Raw genomic sequence first — 24777 nt, forward strand, 5'->3', positions numbered from 1 at the left:
TTTTAAATAATGCATTTCTTTATTACTATAAATTATTACTAGTACATCCTCCCGTGCAGTGCACGAACATGGTTACGGGGATTCAGAATCACTGCAAATAACCACAGCAACTGGGAAATCATTTTGCAGCATTCTCAACTAAAATCAGAAGCACTATTCATACAACACAACATTGCAATGTTAGATATAAATTAAGATGAGAGAATGAACAAAGTTATCAGCATCAGATGAAGCATTTGCTAGCTTCTTTGATGATTATTTGCATTCACACTTAAGCACTTTCTCCTCCTCACTTCTTCCCTTCTGCAATTGCATACTTGAAAGAGCAAAAAATTCCACAAGACAAGACCAAAACTCTCAAACTTCTCTTCAATCAATCTTTACCAAAAATCTCTACAGGAACACAAGCCCTCTTCAAAATGGTGAAACCTCAAGGAATCCCTTACGACGATTCGTATACCTGCGAATTTCGCTATGAACTTGATGGTGTTATGACAGTCACCACATATCCTCAGGTTCTTGAAGACCCTAATGGATGATTCACCTCTCAAACTGAGTATCCCGAAAGCAACGGCCAGCTTCTCGCTATGATTGCACAAACTATCCTCCTGCTCCTCTCCATCCAAATCTTGTAGCACGAATTCCATATCAGGATATAATCCTGCCAACTTCATTTTCACGCGTACTTCGTCTAAAAATTTATACATCTCGCTGCTCATATCGTTGTCTTTATCACCAACAACAAACGTGTGCACCCTATTGTTCACTCGAATCCAGCTGCAACCGGGCATTTTCCTGATTCCTCTGTCTCTCATCAATCTCCTAACCTCGGAGGCTTCACCCCACTGTTTAGCAGCTGCAAGGATGTTAAAGAGTAACACATAATTTCCGGGGTTGTTTGGTTCTATCTCAAACAGTCTGCGAGCAGCAAGACGCCCTAGTTCAACATTCTTGTACGTCCGGCATGCTCCAAGCAAAGCTCCCCACGCGGCTGCACTTGGTTCTGATGACATCTGTTGGATGAAGTTATGCGCCTGAGCTAAGCGACCACCACGGCTAAGAACATCAACCACGCAAGAATAGTGCTCTGCATCAGGTTCAACTTCATGGTCCTTCATCATTGAATCAAAAATCGATAGCCCCTCATCCACCATCTGCGCGTGGCTGCAACCGGATAGAACACCTGTGAAAGTAACAGAGTTTGGCTTTACTCCTGAGCCCACCATCTCATTAAACAGTGATACAGCTTTCTCCCCTCTCCCGTGCATTGAGTTTGCAATGATAATTGTGTTCCACGCAACAGTATCTCGCAATGGCATCATTCTGAAAAGCCGGTTGGAGGCTTCTACATCGCCAGCCTTGGCATATATCAGCACTAGAGCAGTAGTGGCTGCCAGATCCTCCATTAAACAATGTCTAGTTATATACGCATGGACCTCGTTCCCTCCTCTCCATGCTTCTAAAACAGTACAAGCAGTCAAAGCACTCGTAACTGTGATCTGATTAGGCTTGCACCCTACTCGTTGCATATCTCTAAGCAACTCCAGCGCTTCTCGTGCTTTTCCATTATCAGCACAACCAGAAACGATGGAGTTCCAGGAAACACGATCCAACTTGACTCCTCGACTTCTCATGTGTTGAAATGTATCAAGTGCTCTCTCACCCTCACCGTTTGCAAAATATGCTGAGATGATTGCATTCCACGACGCAACATCAGGCCGTGGCATGTTAGCGAACACTGATTGAGCGTGCTTGATGCTCGAGCAACTCGAATACATATCCACAAGAGCACTACTCACAAACTGATTCTCCCCCATCCCATTCTTGAGGGCAAAACCATGCATCTCGCGCCCCGAATGCAAACACTTCAAGCGGGAGCAAGCAGGAACCACCGAGGACAATGTCATTGCATTCGGCCTAACTCCACTCACAACCATATCGCGAAAAGCACGAAGCGCCGCCTCTGGAAGCCCGCAGTTGACGCAACACGAGCAAAATGATGTCCAAGTGATGACATCCTTGATCCTCAAATCTCTAAACACTTGCTCCCCGCCCTTAAAGTACTTGCATTTCCCATACATATCAATCAGAGCATTCCCAATAAGCAAATCCGAACTAAACTTGTAGTTCAAAGCATCAAAGTGGACTTCTTTTGCCTTCGCCAAATCCCCTGAAACCGCACAAGCTTTGGCAGCAGCTAAGATAACAAACTCATCTAGATTTATCTTTCCCCTGTTTTTCACTTCAGTGTAAAGCTTAATCGCGTCTCTACTTCGGCCAGTCTTGGTATAAGCTGAAATCAATATAGTCCATGACTGCACGTCTGGTTCGGATATTCCGTCGAACAGTTGGCGTGCACGCGCTAAATCTCCCAAGTTGAGAAATTTCTTTATGAATTTGGCATTCAAATGTAACGGGAGACCAGTGGGTACCTTTGCGAGCATTTTATTGCCGGCATTCAGTTGTAAAGAAGAAGCGGCGGAGCCAAGAAAGATCTAACCCATCTCCGGCGAGATTCAGCTCAACTTCTTCTTGATGGAAAGGGCGGTGCGTGGCTTTGTAAATGGTAGAATAATAAAATTTCATAGCATTAGTGATTAGTGCATTACTACAGAAAGATTTTTTTAATATTGAAAATATAAATTGACTATAATTTTATTACATTAGCTCAAGTAATTTTTTTTATTACTTTTATTTTAATCGGATAAAGTTATGTTAGATGTTAACAATTAGCTCAAGTTAATTGATAAATATGTAATTGATGAAAAATGTGTTATAATAAGGTGATAATTTAAATATCACAACGCAAATGTGACTTGCATAATGTTCCTCCCTATAAATATTAATGTAGGCATAGTGTGGAAAATATTGTATATAGTCCGTTATAACATTCGCACATATGCAATCTGACATCAACAAATAGATACTAATATTTTATAGTATTATATTTAGTGTAAATAATTTCAGATTTAGGAGTTAATTTGTTGAAATTAATGATTTGTTGATTTGAAAGTTATTTGTTGAAATATTTGTGATTTACATCGTGATTTAGATAATTGTTAATATGGATTTGTTGAAATAACTATTAGATAACTTGTTTCATATAATTATGCACTCGATTAGTAAGAATTTTGCGCTGGATAATTACCGAATGAGCTTAGTTAGTAAGATTTTTGCGCCTTTTAATTACTTTTTTTTAGCAGGAAGAAGAAAATTTAATAGAAACGGCGGTACCAATAGTACCAAAAGGATTACAGAGATTAAAAAAGAGAGCTTCCCAGCCTAAAGACTAGATGCTAATTCTTGCTGCCGCAATCCACCTCCTGTAGTCACTTGGAATTTTCGGTATATTGTGCACCGTCATCCAACTTCAGATACGTGATTTGAGGTCAACAACAACACGATTTTTGTTCCATTCTCCTTGTTGGAATTTACACTCGTTTCTCTTCTTTCAAAAACACCATATCACTCCAGTCCAAACACCAAGCAAAAAACGCTTTTCTTTCTTGCAACTCAAATTTATAAAAGCATTAAAATGTTCTCTCACCTTGCATTGAAAAGTTGTTTGCTTGCCAATCCAAAGAACCACATCATTCCATATCTCGGTTGAATTTTCACATTTGAAAAAGATATGATCTGCCGACTCCATCTCCTCGTTACAGAAAACACACATCGACTCCATATGTTGGACGACCACATTTCTTTTCAAAAGATTCTCGCACGTAGCCAGTTTTCCTTTCAACGCCCTCCATGCCGTTGTAACGACTTTGGGAGGCATCGGTGCTCTCCAAATGGTAAAAAGCTCTGCTTCATTTCCGGGATGCTGTGAGGATCCGCGATGAAGATAGAGAGTCTTATACGCCGATTTAACTGAAAAAATACCATCATTCGACGCTTTCCACCACCACTTATCAGCCCTCCCTTCTGTTAGTCTCGCTTGACTAATGACATTTAGTAGTTGCTGAACTTGTTCTTTTTCTCTATCCAAAATATCACGGCTCCATCTAGGATTCCAGACCCACTCACCCTCCGACCACTCCCCATGCTTGAAACCGTCCCCTCCTGATTGCGGCTGAGTCGGCATAATCTTGGGAAAACTTCCGAAAGCCTAGCCTCCCCTACCCAAATGTGATGCCAAAAGGAAATGGAGGCTCCGTCTCCCACCTGCTGTTCAACATTTTCTCTAAACCAATTTCCCTCCGGACCCCAACTTAACCTCAACACGTTATTCCACCATCCTGCTCTCTGTCTCCCCGCCGTTCCAAACCCGCCAGCATCCCATTCAATTTTTCCATGACAGGCCCGTACCACTCGTGCCCACAGAGCATCACTCTCGGTGATGAATCTCCACAGCCATTTTGCCAAAAGCACCGTGTTAAACCAATCCAGATTTCTAATACTACAACCCCCATCCTCGCGCTCTCGGCACAGCTCCTCCCACTTTATCCAACAAATTTTTTTTGCTTCTAAATCTCCCCTCAGAGGAACTTACAAAGCAAGGTTCGAATTTCTGAATGCGCTCGTGCATATTTATTTTAAATAATACTCTCCGTAATATCGTTTCCACATTTGTCATTTCGGTCCGTCCGCGATATCGTTTTCACAGTTGCTATTTCGGTCCGTTCGCGATATCGTTTTCACTTCCATTTATAGAAGTAAGATCCACAAAATTCCACTCACAATAATAGTGAAACTCAAACTCCACTCACTACAATATTTTCTACTATTCACGACTTTTCTTAAAACTCACGCCGTCCACAATGTGAAAATAATATCGTGGACAGAGGGACTACTAAAATCTCGAGCGCATAATGATGTTAAACGAGTGCATAGTAGGATTTTAAGGTAATGGCTTATTATACTACCGATCACATTTCAGTAATTATATATAAGATTTTTGTGTAATTATTTAGGGATAATTGCATGAAAAAACACCAACTTTGATCAAAATCCAAATTTAACGCAAACTTAGGATTTTTCAATTTAATACACCAACTTTCATTGTTGTCCAAATTTGACACGGCTCAATTCTTAAAAATTCGAAAAATGACCCCTTTATGATACTAATTACACAAAAACCCACTTATGTTACAAATTGGGACATTCCAACCCAAAAGAATTTGATATCCTTATGATGTTTCTTTTAATTATATATCCGCGCCAGAAATGGTATCAGAGCGGGTTTTTAATGAGGAATTATATTATGTTTAATTTATTTTATGATTAACCTATGTGGATTAACCCATGTGGGAGGAGACTCCATTAAAATTATATGGATCCGGACGAGTGTCCGAGATGTATACCTTACAGGAATTCTCTCCAACATTTGGAAAGAGAGACTACTCGTCTACTAGACGAGTTAAACTGGAATAATCGAGCCCTCGTAACAAATATTCGGCGAGGAGAAGAGGTGGAAATTATCCGTGATATCATCACGGGTATTCAATCTTACCATGAACATCTCATGGGAATCGCTGCGACCAGAACGGCGATTGAACGAACCCAGGAGAAAGCCCATCAATCTCACATTTGATGGATCAGAAGGACAAGGCGGGAGTATCTTATCCTAGCTACCAAAAGATCGAGCCAAACTCTTCCGACAACGTCAACTTGCGGGAGATTCAAAGAACGGTGGAATATTATGGCGTCAAGCTGTATGAACTACCGATGGAGATGAGCAAAATATCACTCAAACAAGAGGAAATTCTAAACCTCTTGTGTGATATCAAGAAGAAGGTGGAGGACATCGAACAGCGAAAACCATGTTCCGGGAAAATTTGGAATAAATGGTCCAAAGATCCGACGTATCCACTACCACTCAATTCAGCACCCAAGGAATTGAAGCCGGAGGATATAATTCGACTCGTGAAAGGGAAACAACATGAATAACCTTGATCGAGTCGGATTAGAAGATCTACAAAAGTTAGCAGAATCTTTTGCTAACCTCAATATGGTTGATCTAAACATGAACCAAGAAGGAGAAATGCCGAAAGTCGAGCATCAACAAGCATGGTCGTCTAAAAGAGATGGGGCTCAAGAAGATTCGGGCCATTATCAACGAACCAGACGACGCAAGCCTCAGATGCAGGATACTCCTGTAGGAAAGGCCACACTTGAACCAATCCATCCATACGGATTGATTCTCAACATCGATGAAGCCAGTTTCAAAGATTGGGAAGGACTCATCGACGAATGGACTTCAGCAATGAAGATCGTGATTGCCACGATAGAATATGATAAAGAAGAATTTATCAAAATCTTCGAGGCAAGTTTTGCTGGCATGGCAAAACAATTCTGGGATAAAGCGGCAATCAAGGAAAAGAATGAGCTGCTTACCAAAACATCAGTTTCTGAAATCCTTGAGGGAGCCACCCTTCAGATTAAAATCCATTTTCTTGGAATGGGGTTTTTCGAAGGATCAGCAGAGGAGAAGCGCAAAAAATATCAACAGGCACTTTACAATCTACGATTGGTGGTGTTAGAGCCAAAAGCTCTCGATAAATTTCTGCGCCTATACACCCTATATGTCCATATGGGGGTAGTTGATGATCAAACCGCCAAGGACCTCTTTTTCACAAAGTTTCTGAGTCCATGGAGGGAGATGCTCATCAACGAGTACGTGTCACCAGGAGATTATCCACTTGATAGTGCGTCAAGGAGGATGTCATATGTTCACAGGAAGCTGTCCGAATGGTGCCAGAAAGCAGCGGACCAGAGGAATCTCAAGAAATTGAGAAGACTCAACAAAAGATCTCCATTGATGTGCGACAACATCGATCTTCCAATAGAGATTGGAGCCGAGTTGCTGTATCAACGGAGGAACAGAAAGAAACATAGGTACCAACCCTATGAAAAAAGATCAAAGAAAAGTTCTTGGAAGCCAAGATCTATGTGGACCAGACAGAAGGCACGTTCCTACAAATCAGGCCAAAGGAGCGGACCATCAAGGAGCCGGTTTTCATCTCAAAAGCGAATCCCGGCAAGAAAAACTTTCAGGCGTACTCAAGCCAAAACAAATGAAAGTTTTAAAGATTGCAACTGCTGGACGTACATGTGGTGCAAAGGGGCATATTTCTACGAATTGCCCAGACAACGAGCAAAGAGGGATTAGGAGATTCGAATCCACACCAGATATCGAAGACGCCCTCTATCACCAGGAATTGATACCCGTGTATCAGTTCGAAGATATACCCTCTGAAGATAGTATTTACGAGCAAGAAGAAGTCTTTAGTTCTGAAGATTCCGATTGGACTGATGGATCAACCGGAGACGAGTCAGACTAAAGAAGAGAACGAGGTTTTTCACACTCAGAAGGAGGATCAGAATGGATTTATCAGCAATTTTCTGATTCCCCAAGAAGAGGTAGTAAAGAAGCTCGTGAAAAAACTCAAGAAGGAAACCACGGAGGTACAAACATACCAACGATTTTCAAGTGGAAGAATGAATCAAGTTCTACATAGTTTGATTCCATTCAAAATAAGGCATCATGTCTTCTTCGGAGTTACCAATCGGGAGATGGCACTTCCAATTGAGATAACCGGCAACCAGGTGGAGATCCAACTTGTTCCAGCCGTTGACATCAAGCGGGATCTTAAAAGAATGAAGCCAGAAGTCGTCAGTACGATGAAATGAATTCATATTGGAGCAATCCAGTTGGTAATCAAATCTGCAATCTCACCCGGGACAGACCAACCAATTGATGTTGCACTCTGCGACAAGAGGATTAGGGATGCTAAAGATTCAGTTCTTGGAGCTTTCTCAGGCAATCTCTATGCTAAAAAGATTATAACCGAATTATACCCACAAATCGCTTATAATCTTCAGGATTCATCCTTCAGTCGAGCTCTGACACTCTATCAGGACTACAAGAGGAATTATCTATTGACAGGGGGAAATATGCCTTATTCGATTACATATCAAGTATCGTATGCCTTATCAAATTCCCACCACATAGATTTATTTCTGGGAAAAGAATTTATTGAGGTTCCAGAGATATTCAAAGAAGTAGCCAAGGCGGTCAATCCAAACCGAGTAGAAATTCCCCAAATTAGGGAAATTGATATCGAGATTGGAGACAAGCAGGTGCTAAACCACGATCAAAGTCTTAGATTGGGAGCACCAAGGCTATCATTCCAAGGAGATAGGCTTACTTCAAGGCCTTTAGAAAGAAGCTTCTCTCATTCTTATGAGAGAAGAGAGATTCAAGAAATACCAGCTCCAGACATGAGGGTTAAAATCAAATGTCCCGAAGGATGGAGAAGGGTTTCCACAAGAATTGATACAACCGAAAGGGACTTAATCCGGGTTATTGCCGGGTTGATGTTGCGGGAAAATATCCTCGCATCTGGATGACCACCGGAGCCAATCCTCAGGAGGTCAAAGAATGGTATGAATTCGGGGCATTAGCTTCAGTTTATACTACATCGCCAACATTTAGCGAGATCAAGGGTCTACCTAGGTGGATCCAAGAAACGGTTTATGATGCTTGGGCGAACAACAAGTCCCTTAACCGGGGAGATGTCCTGGAGCTATACTTTCTCAGTGCAGCCCCAGAACCAGCAGGCAAAGGGAATCATGAAGATTTTCATTTTATTAAGCTTCGGAGACCTGACACGGAGGCCTTAAACCGAATTAAGGCACCAAATCATGAAGTTTCTATTGTCACAACTTTTACGGAGGATCAAATCTCCACCAGACGTGCATGGGGACTATGGGTCTGTCTCACAGAGATGGACAAAATAAAGTACCAGTTCAAGTTCTCTCATAATGCAGGACTTGGATCTTTCCTGTTGAATTCCATGACAGGGAAAACTACAAGCTTCGCAGAGAAGGCCTTCGAAGAAAAAAGGCAGACTCTCTGGCGAAACAAGGTGGCGGAAAGCAAAGAAACTCGTCACAAGTTCTGTAATATGGCTCATCTGGGCCATTGGACAGATCACATCTGCACGGAGTGCCCAACGCAGAAGGAACCGGAATTCGGCAAAGGCTTCTTTCCAAAGCCTAACAAGAAGAAGTTCCGGTCCGACGAGCATGAGGAGCACCAGACTCCACGTGGACGAGCACCACGGGCACCAAAAAAGTAAGATGCCCGACAAAGAAAAGGGAGTCATGTGACTCAGGACAGGAGGACCACCCACTAAAAGAGAAACGACGAAAGTGGGTGGAAAATAATACAGGCCAACTACCCACTGACCGAAGTGGGTAATTTTACAGGAGCTCCACTCATCAAAAGAAGACAAAGGATGGTGGAAAAGTTGCAGGCTGGCCCCTCATAGCATTATCAACGGAATAATGGAGTATGGGACCAGAAAAGCACTACTCACCGAAAGCTGGAGACAAGGTTGAGTGGAAGATAAAGCAGCTGGACCCCACCAACCATTATCACAAAAGATAAAGGAAGGTCCAACTCCATGTGTAGGCACCAACTAGTGTCGGCAATTATGGCAGACAAGAGAAGGTGGCTGTCACTTTCCAAGCTAGCTGGCCACGAGAAAAAGGAATCCAAGGCCAACTACCGAGCAATTATAGAGGGCATCAGACCTCTATATAAACCCAAGCTCTGGAGAGGAGGGGGGCATCGAAAATTTCACAACCTTCTCACACACCACACTCTCTTTCTAGAAAATTATCTTTGTATTTTTAAATTTCTGTTTTCAAAGTTTTTCAATTTTAGTTTTAGTTTCTTTTTATCTATTATATAATAGGATTAAGCCTTAACCTATGTGGCATATCTAAAATCTCACCATTTCAAAATTTACCATTTATAATCTTCATCATTTATTAATCTCTGTTTTCAAAGTATTACATTCCATATAAAGATCCATTAATCTTAATAAATATAATTAATAATAAATGTATATATATATATATATATATATATCTATAATATTAACTTACATATAGTCTAAATTGATAAATTTTATTATTTATTTTATCTCGATAAAAATTAACCTTAATAAATATAATTAATAATAAATTTATACATATATAATAATAATATTATCATTAACTTACATATAATCTAAATTAATAAATTTTATTATTTATTTTATCTCGATAAAAATTAGATTTACATGTCTGACAAGAAAAAAATTATAAATGATTTTAATTGAATGTTAGTGATTAGATGTATATTTGTTATTAATTTTATATTTCTCAAAAGTGTGTATATATATTATATGTATATGTTGCAATATATTATACTGTATGAATTTATATATATATATATATATATATATATATAATATTTATCTTCTTAATTTTCAATAAAATCAATTTTAAATTGAGTTTGAATTGAGACATGCACACGTATGTAAATTATAAACGGGTCAGGTCATTGATTTACATGTTTGAATAATAAGGCACAAATTCTATAACCTGATTACTTTAAAACAAAATCGTATTTTATGTCTATCAAAATAATTAAAATTTTATTTTTTTTATGAAATATATCCGTACATTTTATTTGTATAGGGAAGAAAAATATATTTTTCATATCTAAAAACTTTATTTGTTTCCGTTTCGTAAATAATAATAATAATAATAATAATAATAATAATAATAATAATAATAATAATAATAATAATAATAATAATAATAATAATAATAATAATAATAATAATAGATAAATTATGAAATTAGTAATGCATAAATGAAGAATTTAGATAAAGAACAATAGAGGATATGATGTTAAAATACATTAAAAATCTTTAATTATGTATTAAATTTAAAATAATCTCAATCGAGTGAATAATTCATATAAATTACCTCATTTCACATTGATTTTTTTTAATAAGGTTTCACTAAAATAAAACTTATACAAGAAGAAGCCGTTGCTCTCCAAATTAAAATATCTATATTTAATTGGTGGAATGATTGAGACTAATACAATTTGAATTGCTCCAAGCGAGATGATTCTCGTAACCCAATTAAATGATGATACTCACAAGTTAAATTTATTCTTTCAAACTCCAAATGAGATGATTCTTGGAACTCAATTATAATATTTGAAGCTAATTAATAATGCATAAAAGTTTGTCAAGATTTTTTCAAGTTCCATACAAAATGATGTTTACAAGTTAGTTATGATATTAAAAGCTCCAAATCATACAATCTCACAAGTTAAATTTGATTTTTAAACCTCCAAATAGTGATGTTAAAAAAATTGACGCATAAAAGTTCATTTTGTGTATTTTAAGTCTAGACGAGATGATGCTCAAAAGTCTGGTATTCAAACATTAGATGTCGTCTTCCGGGCTTTAGATGATGATATGATCCTACAAGGTGGTTCAGACAAGATGATGTTCAGATGAAATAAAATATTCAATATTGACCTTTTTTCAAAATATTACACCCTCCGTCCCGCTATTCATGGCACGTTACTTTTCGGCACGGAGATTAAGGAGAAGCAAATTAGAGGAATAAAGAGTGTGGTCCACATCTTTGAGTTTGTGATTAAGGAGATTATTAGTTATTTTTATTTTATTAATTTCCAAAAAGACTTGATTTTTTTTATTTAATAATTTTATTTTGAATAACCTGTATTTACATGGATAATTTACTAAAAATCGAATAACCTGTATTTACATGGATAATTTTATTATGAATAACCTGTATTTAAAACTGATCCATGATGAGTCAAGTGCGCTGGAAATTGAAATCTGACCCAAAAACTTTAAAAAACTGGCGCCATTAATTGAAAACAGTACACTGAAGCTTTTTCATTGAAAATTTCAAAGTTCCCACAATTTTTGAAAGGGCAGAAACTAAAGCCCTTTATAAATAAGGCCTACAATCTGATTCCTACAATTTCAACAACATTCGGCAGATCCCACAACTGCTAAAAGACTAAAAAAAAAGCTACAAATGGCTAGAAGAAAAGATCTTTCTTCCTTTGAAAGAGCAGCCATCATCCAATTCCTCCTTCAAGGTAGCAAAGATGGAAAACCTGGCAGAGGGAAGATGAGTGCAGCGGTGCAAAAGTGGAGCAGTTCGCGTAGAACGATTAGTCGACTTTGGGCAGCTGCAAAAAAATAAAGTGAAAGTGGTGAGGTAATTAGTTCTTTGAGCAAGAAAATGTTAAGACCAAGGAGAAAACTTGTAGAACTTGATTTACATTTGATTGCAAGCTTAGATTTGTCAAAAAGATCTACCATTAGAAGGCTAGCATGTGGGATTAAATGCAGTAAAAGCACTGTGGGCAGGTGGATTAAATCTGGACTGATCTTACGGCTCCAAACAAGTTGCTTAGGCTACGGTTTTCCTTAGAAGCTCTAGAATATGATAGGATTCTTAGGAGTTTGACATTTAAAAGCATGCACAACACAGTCCACATTGATGAGAAATGGTTCTACATCACAAAAACTGCACAAAGGTTCTATTTAACTCCCGAAGAGATAGAACCTGACAGAACTTGCAAGAGCAAGAAGTTCATCACCAAGGCGATGTTCATGTGTGCTGTATGTAGGCCAATTTTTAATAGTGATGGTAGCTGCTTGTTTGATGGAAAAATTGGCATTTTTCCATTTACTGAATTGGTGCCAGCCAAAAGGAAGAGCAAGAACAGGGCAGCAGGTACAATGGAATGGAAACCAATACAAAGCATCACCAAACAAGTAGTGAAAGAATGCCTAATCAATCAGGTACATAGGGTGAATGTTATCTGCTCTAAATGTAACAATAGCATGTACCAAGTTCATGTCACTTCAGTTTATGCATAGCTAATGTAATGTAGTGCTGAATGCATGGAATGTATTCATAATGGCTGTGTAAGAATGTGTATTGCTTAAAAATTCAGATTGTAGTGCTGAATGTATTGCTAATGTACAAACTGATTCAGATGATTTTGTAAATGCAGCTGAACTATGAATGCAAAAATGCAGCTCGGCAGAATACATCAACACCCAACCAACAACCAACAACCAACAACCAACCATCAAAGCCCAACAATACCAACAAACATCAGCCATCAAATAAACAGCCACACCCAGCAATCAGCAGCCAACACCAAACAACAAGAACCCCATCAAATTAGAACAAAAGGATACCAAACCATAAGAACAAGGGAACTGATAAGAAACAGGGATATTTCATCTCATATTTAATTCTTTTCAATCATAGATGAACAATAGAATAGGGACCAAAAGTATGAGCATGTTTTCATCATTTCAGACCCACATAATCACACATAGCACATAGTACAAACACTGCAAATCCCACATGCCGCATATACCAACTTAAGAACAAGGGCTCGGCCGCATATACATCTACTGTGAAGAGCAGATTAGGGATTAGGGTAGATCTCACCAGAAAAAAGTTAGGAAGCATGATCTTCATCATCCTCATCTCACCATCGCTCATTTCCCTGTGTTGCCAGTTTTCCTCACAAAGGAAAAATGAATCGGGGTAAGCATCATAATTAGGGTTTGAAGATGATACAGGTAGTTCATCGGAGACCATAGGAGTACACGGGCTAGAGGGAATGAGAGTGCCTTTACCTTGTTGAGCTAAAGCCAGGCGATGCCATTCTCTGCATCCATCTTCAATCACCTTGACCTCGATCCATGTCTCCAAAGAACTCATCCATTTCCAATCATATGAATCTCCTAAATATTTCGACATCTATTCGGTTCAATCCCTCAGATTTTGGCAAAAAAAACTCTCAGAGCACTTGCGGCGAAAGGCGGAAGACGAAGAGAGAGATTGATCTGATTTTGGGTAAGGGTTTACATCATAGGGATTTCTGGAAAGGGGGAAGACGATGGTGGAGGCCAAATTGGTAAGAGACGAATGCAGAGGGGGCGGCGGCTTACAGCCAAACAAGGCGACGAGAGGCGGCAGGCGAAGAGAGGTGGAGGTTTCAGGCGAAGAGAGATGGAGGTTTCAGGCGAAACCTTCAAGCTCTAGATTTAGGGTTTCTCTGCGGCGGACTTGAAGAATTTTGTAAAATGGAAATGATTTCTCTATCTTTACAGATCCGATCGCCCGTTCCAATTCCAAGCATTAAAGTCAATTCGGTTTTAGTTAGACGCGTTTTTGTGTGGGTGATTTAATTAGGGTGTTAATTAGTGATTTAATGAACACTAACTACCCCCTTATTATTTCCTAAAATGGAAACGAGCCATTATCGGTGGGACAACCCGAAATGGAATACGTGTCATGAATAGCGGGACGGAGGGAGTAATAAATAAAAATTTATATTAAAAGAATATTTATTATTTTAACAAAAGGTTAACATTTAATTGGGGAATATGATTCAGATTAATATAATTTCAACTATATTACCTTAAAGTTAGAGCCAGAGCCAAGTCGCCAGATCCAGAGTCAGAGCTAAGTCGTTAGAGTCAGAGCCAGAGCCAAATCGCCAGATCCAGAGTCAGAGCTAAGCTATTGGAGCCAGAGCGTGGAGCCACACGCCAGAGACAATTCGCCAGAAGGCGGAGCTACTTAGCAGAGCGGAGCCAAAGAGTAGAAGTCTGCCCAAGGAAGGAAATACAGAGCTACTAGACAGAGCGGGACGATGAGGATAGAATCCAGCTCTGTAATTAGGGGACAACGACCTGACAAGTTATAATCTAATAATAGCCTTAATTAGTTTAATGGCGAGCATGCGGAATAGATGACCAAACGAATTTTCTACTTTACCCCGACTGTAATGCCTATAAATACATACGATGATGAAATAAAGCACACGCTCTCTCTTTTACTGCTTTAAGAACTCTTCTCTTTCCTTTCTCTCTAGAGTTTGAACTAATAAAATTATATACATAAATAAAATATCTAAATTGTTAGAGTTATGTTTGTTAGATAGTTGACAATTGGAGTCATGGTTGAATATAATTTCATACTTGATGATGCTCTCTCAAACTCTAGATGAGATGATGCTCAAAACTCCAGACGAGATGATGCTCTTTCAAATTTTAGACGAGATGATTCTCTTTCAAGTTTCAGACAAGATGATGCTCAGAAGTTAGAGGTGATCTGTCAAATCTGAGACGAGATGATGCCCACAACTTGGTTGGTCTTAAAACTCCAAATGATACGATGTTCGATAAATCAGTTATGGTCTTTTAAATATCAGACGATATTATTTTCATAATTAATTATGCTTTTAGAAGTTCGGAATTATATGATACTCACAATTCAATTATGATTTTTCAAACTCCATATAAAATTATGGTCAAAAGGCAAAAAAAAAAAAAAATTTGAACAAAATTAATAAATCTTGTAACAACAACAAATGCAACAAATCAATCCTCCATCATACCTATGTCAAATTTATATGTATTTCTACTCATTTTTTTTTCTTACGCGTCAACTTTTTATAAAATTTCATATGAAAACTGATGGGTATTTTTATGATCTCAACAAAATTAATAATTTAATTACTAAAAGTTGTTGAGATTAATATAATTTAAAATGTATTACTAATTTAATTTAATTAATTATATAATTAATTTACATAAAAAATTATTTTATATAATTATCATAAGAATAACATAAAATATATAAATTACAAGAAAATATGTACACGTCGAATTTCGACGGGTAATACACTAGTTTTATGTATACAAGAATTAACTACTAATGAGTAGCTAAACAAGTTTGTCTCCTCCCTTAGGGAGATATTATGAAATAAATTAAATATTTTATAATTCCTCTTTAAACGCTTTGTTTTGCTCAAACTTTTCGGTTTAGTAATTTTTTTTTTTTCATTAATCGACAAAGTATTCAACGTCGGCACTTAGTGAAGGAGGAAGGTTGCAACCATCTCTTGCGAGTGCGTGGTTGGACGAAGCCTGAAAGGCGGACGGTCCGTAAAACGCGACGAGAACTGACTCCCGAAGAAGACCAGTCGACGAAAGGTATAATGTTGATTTATGTTAGATTTATTTTGAAGTGTTACGGAAGCATGTTGGGCATGATAATTTGATTTAATTTGAAAATTATAATTTTTTGAAACTCATAAGGATTATATTGCATGTGGAAAGAAACATTTGGGGTATTTGTGATTTTTGGTTAAATAGAGGGGCAGATTTCTAATTAAAGAAAAACCGGCGTGTCAAAAATGGACAAAACTCTAAGTTCATGTATTTTATTGGATTTTCCTAAGTTGGTGTTAAAAATGGAATTTCTCCATAGTTGGTGTATTTTCACGCAAATTTCCCAATTATTTATAAGATTTTAAGATGGTTATAAACTATGCGCTCCCCTCTATAAGTAATTACATGCGCTCTTATTTTTTAAGATTTTCGTATAATTGTTTGAGATTAATTAGAAGTAATTATATGCGTTTGAGATTAATTAAAAGTATGGTATACTTTTGTGAGAAGGATTGTGCTCTTTGTCACCGCCGATTCGACCAAACTCCCATGGCTGTGGTATTTAAGAATCTCATTAATATAGTCATTTCTGCACATCACTAATTAGATTAATTTGGCTACCTATCATTTAGGTGACCTTCGTTGAGTTTCTCCACAAACCCAACAAATTGATTACATTATTTAAGACATTATATATGTTAATACAGTTCAGTATTCAATTTTATTACGTTCACGTGGATAAATAAAAGAGGCAAATAAAGTAACAAAAGCAACGAAAAAAACTTTTCTTTATTGCTCTTAAAAACAGAACAAAAAAAATAAAACCATACACTAAAGAAATTGAATTTATATAAAGAAATGGATCAAAATTTTGGCTTGAATTTTCTCCACAAAGAGAGAACATAAGAGCGCTCAGTTATTTCAGCGTCGAATCATCTGGGGAAAAATTCATCACATCCATTATCCAATTCATAATTTAATAGTTTTATTACACATGGATTAAACTGGAAAATTTTCATATTTTAACCCTAAAGAAAATTATTTTGTTTGAAAATCAATATAAAAATTTGAGTTGATAATAAGAGATGGATCAGAACTTTGGCTTGGATTTTCTCCACAAAGGGAGAAAACATAAGAGCGCTCAGTTCTGGTTTGGTTTGGGTTTGGCCTTACAAACGGTTTGGTTCGGGTTGAATTTTTAGCACCAGTTCTGGTTCCATTTTTTCGGGTTCGGTTCGGTTTTAAACCAAACCGCCCGAATGCTCACCCCTACATGCGAATAGGTTCTTGAAAAAATATAGTATATGTAACATGCAATTTGAATTAAAGAACACATCGAGAGTTTTAATTTGATATATAAACATAAAAGATAGATTTCAAATGAACAAATGGAAAGTCAAACGGCAATACCATCTATACCCTTGAGACGTATTTAAAAGTGAATTTGGTAGTTGAATTCTACGAATTAGAAAATGGAATCACAACTGTTTAATTACGCAAGATCTACGGTCTTAGTAGGTTCTTAATTTATATGCTAAGGGGAGTTTATTGAATAACTGCCCTATATATATATATATTGAAAATATCAAATGAAAATGGACAAATGTGGTGAAAATGAAAAATGATTGCATAAGTCAGTATATATATTGCATAAAATGCTTGTAATTTGCATAAGCTGCTTGTAATGATTGCATAACGAAATTAAATTAATTAGATAAAATTTTCGCTCCCTCCACGATTTGAACCCTGGTAAAAAACTTGTACAGTATTATACTACATATACAACACTATATATTGACTTATGCAATCATTCTCAATTCTCACGAAAGATAACATTATATATATATATATATATATATATATATATATAAGATCAAGTTAAACAGAGAATTATTATATATTTCACTTTGAACAAGTCTATACATGTTACGAACAAATCAACATAACAAACGAACAAACGTATTTAGTAAAAAAATAGAAAAACTCGCCACCAGCAGGATTCGAAACCGAGGAAAATTGCTGTTCATGCGGTACATTGATTTGTTCGTAAAAATTGTAGATCTGTTCGTTTTTGTTTCACGAATTCTCTATTTTCTAAATATTTAGCATTCTTTGTTTAACCTTTCTATATATATATATATATTTTTTTTTCTAAATTTGATAAGAATCCAAAGATTATGACACCAACAAATATGTAAAAAAAATATTATGACAGCTATTGATGAGCTTTCACCACAAAAAACATTATGACTTGTGATTAGAAAATGATCGTTTTTCTCCAACAAATCTTCATTATTGTGATTAATTTTGTTGTCCTAAATTTTACTGTGCGAATTATTTACATAGGAAAACGGAAATTTTCAAATTTTGAATATATACATTTTTCACAGTAAATTTGTAAATATTCATATTGCATTTTACTAGACGTTTGACAAAGAGAAAAGATCTAGTGAGAATGACTAAATGTATGGGAATTTTGAAAAGATAAATATATGATCGCATCAATCGTCTATAACCATTTCGTTTGAAATTCAAACACACCAAAAACTATGTTTTATAAATGAAAAACAGAGCAAATCTCTATCACATCATGTATCAGCACAGCTGATTCCTCTAGCAGAAATTGAAATTAAATTCTTAGAGCTACAAGTTAACACTCACCATGAGATATCATGCACATTCTTCGAATTAAATCAACTCGAAAACTAGATTCAAGCAACCGACTTACACGATTTTCTTAAGGGTGGTAACGTAAGTACAGCTCGAAAATGTCACAAATAGTTTGCGGAACCTGAAATAGGAAGTAAAGCCAGAAGAAAGAATTAGTCATAATATATTCACTAGAAATCGAAAAAGAAGACTGCGTGTATGCATTCACTATTAGTTCATAATGATGCCAAATAAGTCGATGAAAAAGAACAAGGCAGACGAACCAAACCCATTGGCTGGAATGCTGAGCCATAGCTGCATAACTTTTACGGAGATCTAAGTTAACCAAGCAATATGATGGTCCGTCTTTTTTAAGTCTGCAAAACAAGATGGATAACCAAATATCTACTGGTCCAATGTACTTGCGCACTATGTTAGGGCTTACCTGAAAATGATGAAAACTTATCACAATATACTTGGGTCAAAATATTATACTCCCTCCGTCCACGAAAGAACTCTTATCTTTCTTTTTTGAGACGTCCACAAAAAAACTTTCTACTTTTTTTTGGACTATAGCCCACCACTTATAATTACTTACTTATCACTTTTTCACAACTCCCAATATTAATTATAATACATTTTCACCACTCTCAATATACTCAACAACTTTTTCTCTACGCTCAATATACTCAACAACATTTTTCTTAAAACCCGTGTCACTCCCTCCTAGGAAGTTCTTTCATGGACAGAGGAAGTAGTAATAAAGTCAATCAAGACTTAAAAACATATGTAACAATAGTTTGGGACTTTTAAGATATGACATACAGTTGATTTACAAATGTTGAACCGAAACATCTAAAGCACGAATCTAGATAAAAATGACTGGGGGTATCTTACAATCTCACAGGCCTCGAGGCGTCTCCCGGAAGCATCAAGCAACAACTTTCTGGAATACAAAGAAAAGAACCTTATGAATTGATTGAATAAAATTAAAGAACTGCTATTCCAATAGAATCTTATAAAAGAAAAACTAAGAGATGCATTCATCTCAGTGAGCAATCTCACACCTTGACATGTTGCTCAATGCAACTAGAATTTCCTTGATTTCCAATTTAAACAGATGCACACAACACCGAAACTTCTTTTAATCAACATATGACCAACAAAGCATAACCTACGACTTCATCTAGCTCTTACCTTACTCCTTGATGAACGTCGCAATGGTTGCAATGACCAGATATACCGTAATCGTCAAATGTAATGATCTAGAAAATAAAATTCAAGAGCTTAACAGAATACAGTATCAATAAACTAAAGAATGCGCACAAGTGCTACAAAATTGTGGTTCCGCCAGCACAAACAACTCAAATATCAACACAATTGTTCCTTGATTGGATAAGTTAATTGGATAATAGGGACATGTTGACCAAAATAAATTTTACCAAGTCAATAGAATGGGTACGAGTTTCCTCATCAATGATGCTCGCCAACAAGTTCCAGTTCCACACTTTGCCAAAACCATCCTAGTATGTAACCTAACATTATGTTAGCACTTGACATGAAAAAATATGAACTAACATAAGAGATAAATTTCGAAAGAAACCTGCAAATCTGGATGGTCCAGTATCTTCACTTGCTGCGTTGGGATCTGCATATGATGCAATCAAAGTGAATTTTGGAAAAGACAATAATCAGAAACTATATATCTAGTATGGAAAGCGTTCACGATAAAATTAGGAAAAAGATATCCTTTGCAATGCTTCGCATATAGATGACAAAGCAAAAGTCAAAATGCAAACCTTGAGAACCACGGAGGCCAGGTATAACTCTTCTTTTCTAATACTTCCCATGCCGTCTGCATTGCCTACATTACCAAAAAGTGTTATAAGGTCTGAGAAAATTCTCAAAACCTAAGAGAAAAATATTCTAAACTAATAACCATCTTCACAATCAATAACTTGGTTCTGATCTATGATAGAGCTACATTTCATTATGTGATATATAGATGAAGTTCCATTGTAAAAAATGAAATCCCTCTAACATGAATTAGAATATCAAAAATTGTAAAAGCCAAAGTCAGTTGATCTTATATCCTGTGTCAATTGAATATTATCCTTGAAAAGAAGACAAAATTGTCCGTAGTCAACTTTAACACTTTCTTGCATGTAAATCTTTTTAGTTACCAGTGGTTAAAAAATTTCATCAAAAAAGTGTCATGACATCTAGCCAACAAGGCCTAATGGTTCTGGAAACTAAGTTAGAGATCTTTTTCACAACCTTGTTAGTTCCAAATTTTGATAATTTAAGATTCAGATATAACCAAATGTTGTCTGGGGCAAAATTATATTGGCACATACTGAAAATTGTAAGTACATGTGGCAGAGTTACCAGTTGACATGCAAAGTATGTGTACATTATGATGCCCAGAAGTCAGGTAATTAATCACAGGAGCAAAGAACCTGCAAGTGTGGAACAACACATTATACATGAATCCCAAATGGATCGAGCACGACAAAGATAGAGAACAAGTCTTCAGGAAAGCATAAATAGTGCTTGACATCAAATGAGAATACAAAATTTCAATCTTACATAGACTCATCGTCAGGATGAGCAATAACCACCAAGACATTTCTCCTTCTAGAACTCGCACCTTCCATTCAAGAAACCAACTATAAAGATTTAAGTTTTATATAAACCACATTTATGGATTGCCGAATAGCAGACAATTTTTTTCTTGGAGAGTGAAGAAAACAATAATTAAGAAGCATATTTTTGAAGGGCAAAAACTTGTGTGGGTCCTCCCTAATTAAACCGAATTAGAATTTATTAGTCTCCAATTATGGTTTGATAATTACAATTTGAATTTAATTAGGGTGAAGTGTGCCTCATGTTGAAATGCTGCAGTTCATCACATGTCATCATGCTCATGAACAAAATTCATAAATTACCATCGTTTAAGAATGCTGCTTTTGAGGCGGACAAAGATTCCAGAAAAACTTTGCAAAGAGAAGTAAATAAGAGCACTAGCACTGGTGAGATTAATGCTATCCATATCATGTTCGATTCTGAGATAGGATGTAGCCGCAATCATTCACTGAGGCATTTCATCGAACAATCTGTACATCAGATTCTTGCGTGAGGCCCGAACAAGAATCAAATAATGAGAATAGAACAAAATACACCAACAAACACCAAGAACCCTGATAGGCATACCTCAGGCATAAGTGTGAATTTCAACAACCAATCATCAACTATATTAGGAATGAATTAAATTTTCAATCAATGATTGAGTGAGCTATTCGTGATATTCCAACAATATTTCGGCCTAAGCAGAGAAAGACTAACCGAAGAGCCGAGCCTACGGTATTGAGGCGGTGGAGTTCGTCGGGCCACCGTGAGTGGAGAGATAGAAGGTGGGTCGTGGTGGCGGGTGAATCTGTTGTTTCAATGGCGATTACAGTCTTGCAGACTTCTCTGACAACCATTAGTTTTCTCGAATTTCTTTTTATTTCCATATTTTATTTTATTTGAATTTGATTATTATATTATTTGAGCACCGATGGATTATTATATTACTTTTGTCCATAAAAGATCTTCATACTTTTTCTTTTTGAGACGTTCACAAAAAAAAATTATTTATTTTTGGACTATAATTACAATACACTCAAGTGACTCAACTCACCAACCTTTTCCCCGCTCTCAATACACCCAACAATTTTTTTCTTAAAACACATATCACTCCACCCTATAAAGTTTTCTGGAGGTGGGATGCAATGCCTATCTTGGCCTTCCTACTTTCTCTTTAAGCCAAAAAGGAATTCAATTTGGGTATTTGAATGATAGATTGGAGAAGAAAATTTTATGCTGGAATCAAAGGAAGTTCTCTGCGGGGGAAAAAAGAGGTCCTTATCAAGGCGGTAGCTCAGGCGATGCCAACATTTGCTATGCAATGCTTCAGAATACCGGATACTATCCATAAAATATGTATGATATTTTGGTGAGGCGACAAGGAGGAGAAAAAATGTATGCATTAGGCGAGGTGAGAACGCATGTGTGTGTCGAAACAAAAAAGAGGCATGTGGTTCATGGATTTAAAGATTTTAAACAAAGCTTTAGCCGCGAAACATGCTTGGAGGATGATTTTGTATCCACCCGTGTTTTTAAAGCTAAATACTTCAAAAATGATGATTTGATGCAAGCTCATGCTCTCTCGAGATCGTCTTATGTTTTGGCGCTCTATTGCCTAGACGGAAATTAGTTTTTCAAATATAGATTTACCAAGATTGAGAGGTTTTATTAGTCACCTCACCACTTTTTTTTCCAACTCTATTACAAGTCCACCAAAATCAAAGTCATATATTTAAGCAAGTACAAGAACAGTAGCCTATTCCCTCCCCTGCTCTGCAGCACCAATTTCGGCTGTCATTCAGCTACCCTACTCTTTCATTCCTATCAAGCCTTTGAAGGATCGCAGAGGACCCATCTGCCCATATACATATACTATCAGCCACCATACTTCAACTGTTGAGGTACAAAAATAGGGAAATGTCTATCCTAGGCTGATACGTGGTAGGCTGGGACGTTGGATGAGTGCCACGTCAAAAGTGATAGATAACTAGTTCATTTCATTTAAATCAACCCAATCAACCCAGAAAACCGGTTCATTTCATTTACAACCAACCCAGACCGGTACTATAGTGCTTTTGAATTTACATCCAAAAATAGCTCATTCAGCCCCCTACACTTGACCCTTCTTCTCAAGCCTCCCATGGATCAATACTCAAGTCTTCATCCAAACTCTACTCCCTTTAAAGAATCAGCAACAATCCCTCTCCATTTCTTTGCACGCCAATACAATCCCTCTCCATTTCTTTGCACGCCAATAACAGAGAGTCAATGAGTTCATCTTAGCTTCTGCCAAACTTAAAAGATTTTTTTCCCAGCAAATCTATTATCACAACCAGGTTCAAACACATTCGCAAGGTATTATACTATCTCAGTCATTCAACATGATTCACACCAATAAGAATTCTGAGTAAGGCATAAATGACATCAACAGACTAGAAATTTTTAGGTGAAATAAGTGTGCTTTAACTGATTAGCTTTTGAACTCAAGTACCCAAATAGAACGCTAGTAAATAACACACAAGGACCTATCTATTGCATAACTGGTGAGGGCCACAATCAAACACCAGACCAGATTTCATAGTTCACCTAGTGCAGTAATTAGTTGAACTTAAGGCTTTGTAAGCTTACGAACCTGTTGATTCGAGTGCGGGTTATGTTGGCTGGGGTCGGACCTTGGAAGAGTTGGGCGAGAATGGAGACTGCGTTGCAGGGCACCGCGAATCGACGGAGCAACGGATGACTGCTCCGTTCACCAGATGCAGGGAAACAACAGCGCGGTGACCCCAGTTAAGGAAGACACGACAACACGATCGGCGTTGGGGGATCCAACACCGACGACGACGAACGCTATCGACTCGCCGATCCTCGAACCACCAGCAGCGATGGGCGGATTCTAGGCCTCGCAGCTCACCGATTTTTCTTGAGATGACGACGGTTGGGCTGTACCGAACAGAGAACAGCTAGGGCTCGACCCTTACTAGAGCTACGTTAGAGAAAATCAGAGAGAAGAGAGAACCAAGGAGGAAATCATGCCTATGGCCTCGCTCGGTAACGGCGGTGATTTCTGATGGAGAAGAGAATTAGGGCTCGCCCCTTTCGCCTTGATTGAGTGCGCCAGAGAGGGCGTGAGTGAGAGAGGGGAAAAGAGATAGAGGTTGCGAGTCAGGCGAAGGGGGATGCCGCGTTGACGACCGGATTCCGGCCTCGCCAGAGCTTAGAGAAAGGGAGAGGTGCTGTTCTGTATACAGCGAGAACGAGAGAGAGAGAGAGAAGGTATCAGCCGATTATTGAGAAGAAAGAAAGAAAGAGAGATGGGTTGGGCTTCAGTAATTGATTTTTTGATTGGGCCTCTACTGTTGGGCTGCAATTGTTTGACTGAAATTTATGATATTAATGGGCCAAGTCTTTAGGCCGAATCTGTGGGGGAATTTATTTTCTTAAAGGGTAATTATATATATAGCCCCCATTTTACTCAACATAGCCTCAAATTTATAAAAGAAATACAAATATTAGTGAATGTATTATTTTGCCCTTGTAGCCCCCAAATTTAAAACTTCAATAACTAGAATTCTAAAGACGTCAAAATACGCTACAATTCAATAAAATGTATAGCCCCAAATTAATAACTAGAAAATTGAAGAAGAACACGATACATAATGAAGAACATAACATATTTTCA

General features: G+C 37.3%; 2 protein-coding genes and 1 non-coding gene across 10 annotated transcripts; all 3 read right to left on the reverse strand.

The window, feature by feature from the left end:
* LOC130989856 (pentatricopeptide repeat-containing protein At1g20230-like) lies at positions 1 to 2802 on the reverse strand. The gene has a single exon (XM_057913994.1). It carries the CDS (start codon positions 2442 to 2444, stop codon positions 381 to 383), a length of 2064 nt encoding a protein of 687 aa, XP_057769977.1. The 5' UTR covers positions 2445 to 2802; the 3' UTR covers positions 1 to 380.
* Positions 2803 to 16679: 13877 nt separating this feature from the next.
* Positions 16680 to 16782, reverse strand: LOC130991060 (small nucleolar RNA Z103). The gene has a single exon (XR_009091024.1). It is a non-coding gene; the product is annotated as a small nucleolar RNA Z103 (small nucleolar RNA).
* A 1562-nt stretch (positions 16783 to 18344) lies between these two features.
* LOC130989857 (uncharacterized) lies at positions 18345 to 24565 on the reverse strand. Of its 8 annotated transcripts, none has more exons than XM_057914001.1 (12): positions 23731 to 24565; positions 21816 to 23309; positions 21419 to 21586; positions 21060 to 21120; positions 20859 to 20929; positions 20270 to 20334; positions 20074 to 20118; positions 19913 to 19993; positions 19668 to 19735; positions 19368 to 19416; positions 18755 to 18915; positions 18345 to 18612 (listed from the first exon to the last, which is right to left on the reverse strand). In XM_057914001.1, the coding sequence occupies exons 3-12, from the start codon at positions 21525 to 21527 to the stop codon at positions 18546 to 18548; spliced, it is 777 nt and encodes a 258-aa protein (XP_057769984.1). In that variant the 5' UTR covers positions 21528 to 21586; positions 21816 to 23309; positions 23731 to 24565; the 3' UTR covers positions 18345 to 18545. The 8 variants fall into 8 exon arrangements, with proteins under 8 accessions (XP_057769984.1, XP_057769979.1, XP_057769982.1 ...); XM_057913996.1 differs by having other exon boundaries at positions 21816 to 23340; XM_057913999.1 differs by having other exon boundaries at positions 21816 to 23384.
* Positions 24566 to 24777: the final 212 nt, after the last annotated feature.

This window comes from Salvia miltiorrhiza, chromosome 6 (assembly GCF_028751815.1).
Source record: "Salvia miltiorrhiza cultivar Shanhuang (shh) chromosome 6, IMPLAD_Smil_shh, whole genome shotgun sequence".
NCBI classification, from domain to species: Eukaryota; Viridiplantae; Streptophyta; class Magnoliopsida; order Lamiales; family Lamiaceae; genus Salvia; species Salvia miltiorrhiza.

What these genes read in the sequence shown, in the direction of transcription:
- LOC130989856 (XM_057913994.1), bottom strand. Translation starts at nt 2,444, where the DNA reads ATGCTCGCAAAGGTACCCACTGGTCTCCCGTTACATTTGAATGCCAAA.
- LOC130989857 (XM_057913995.1), bottom strand. Translation starts at nt 21,527, where the DNA reads ATGATATGGATAGCATTAATCTCACCAGTGCTAGTGCTCTTATTTACT. An exon ending in CATCCTGACGATGAGTCTAT is followed by an intron (nt 20,930 to 21,059) that starts GTAAGATTGAAA and finishes CCACACTTGCAG; the next exon opens with GTTCTTTGCTCCTGTGATTA. An exon ending in GCCTCGAGGCCTGTGAGATT is followed by an intron (nt 18,916 to 19,367) that starts GTAAGATACCCC and finishes CATCATTTTCAG; the next exon opens with GTAAGCCCTAACATAGTGCG.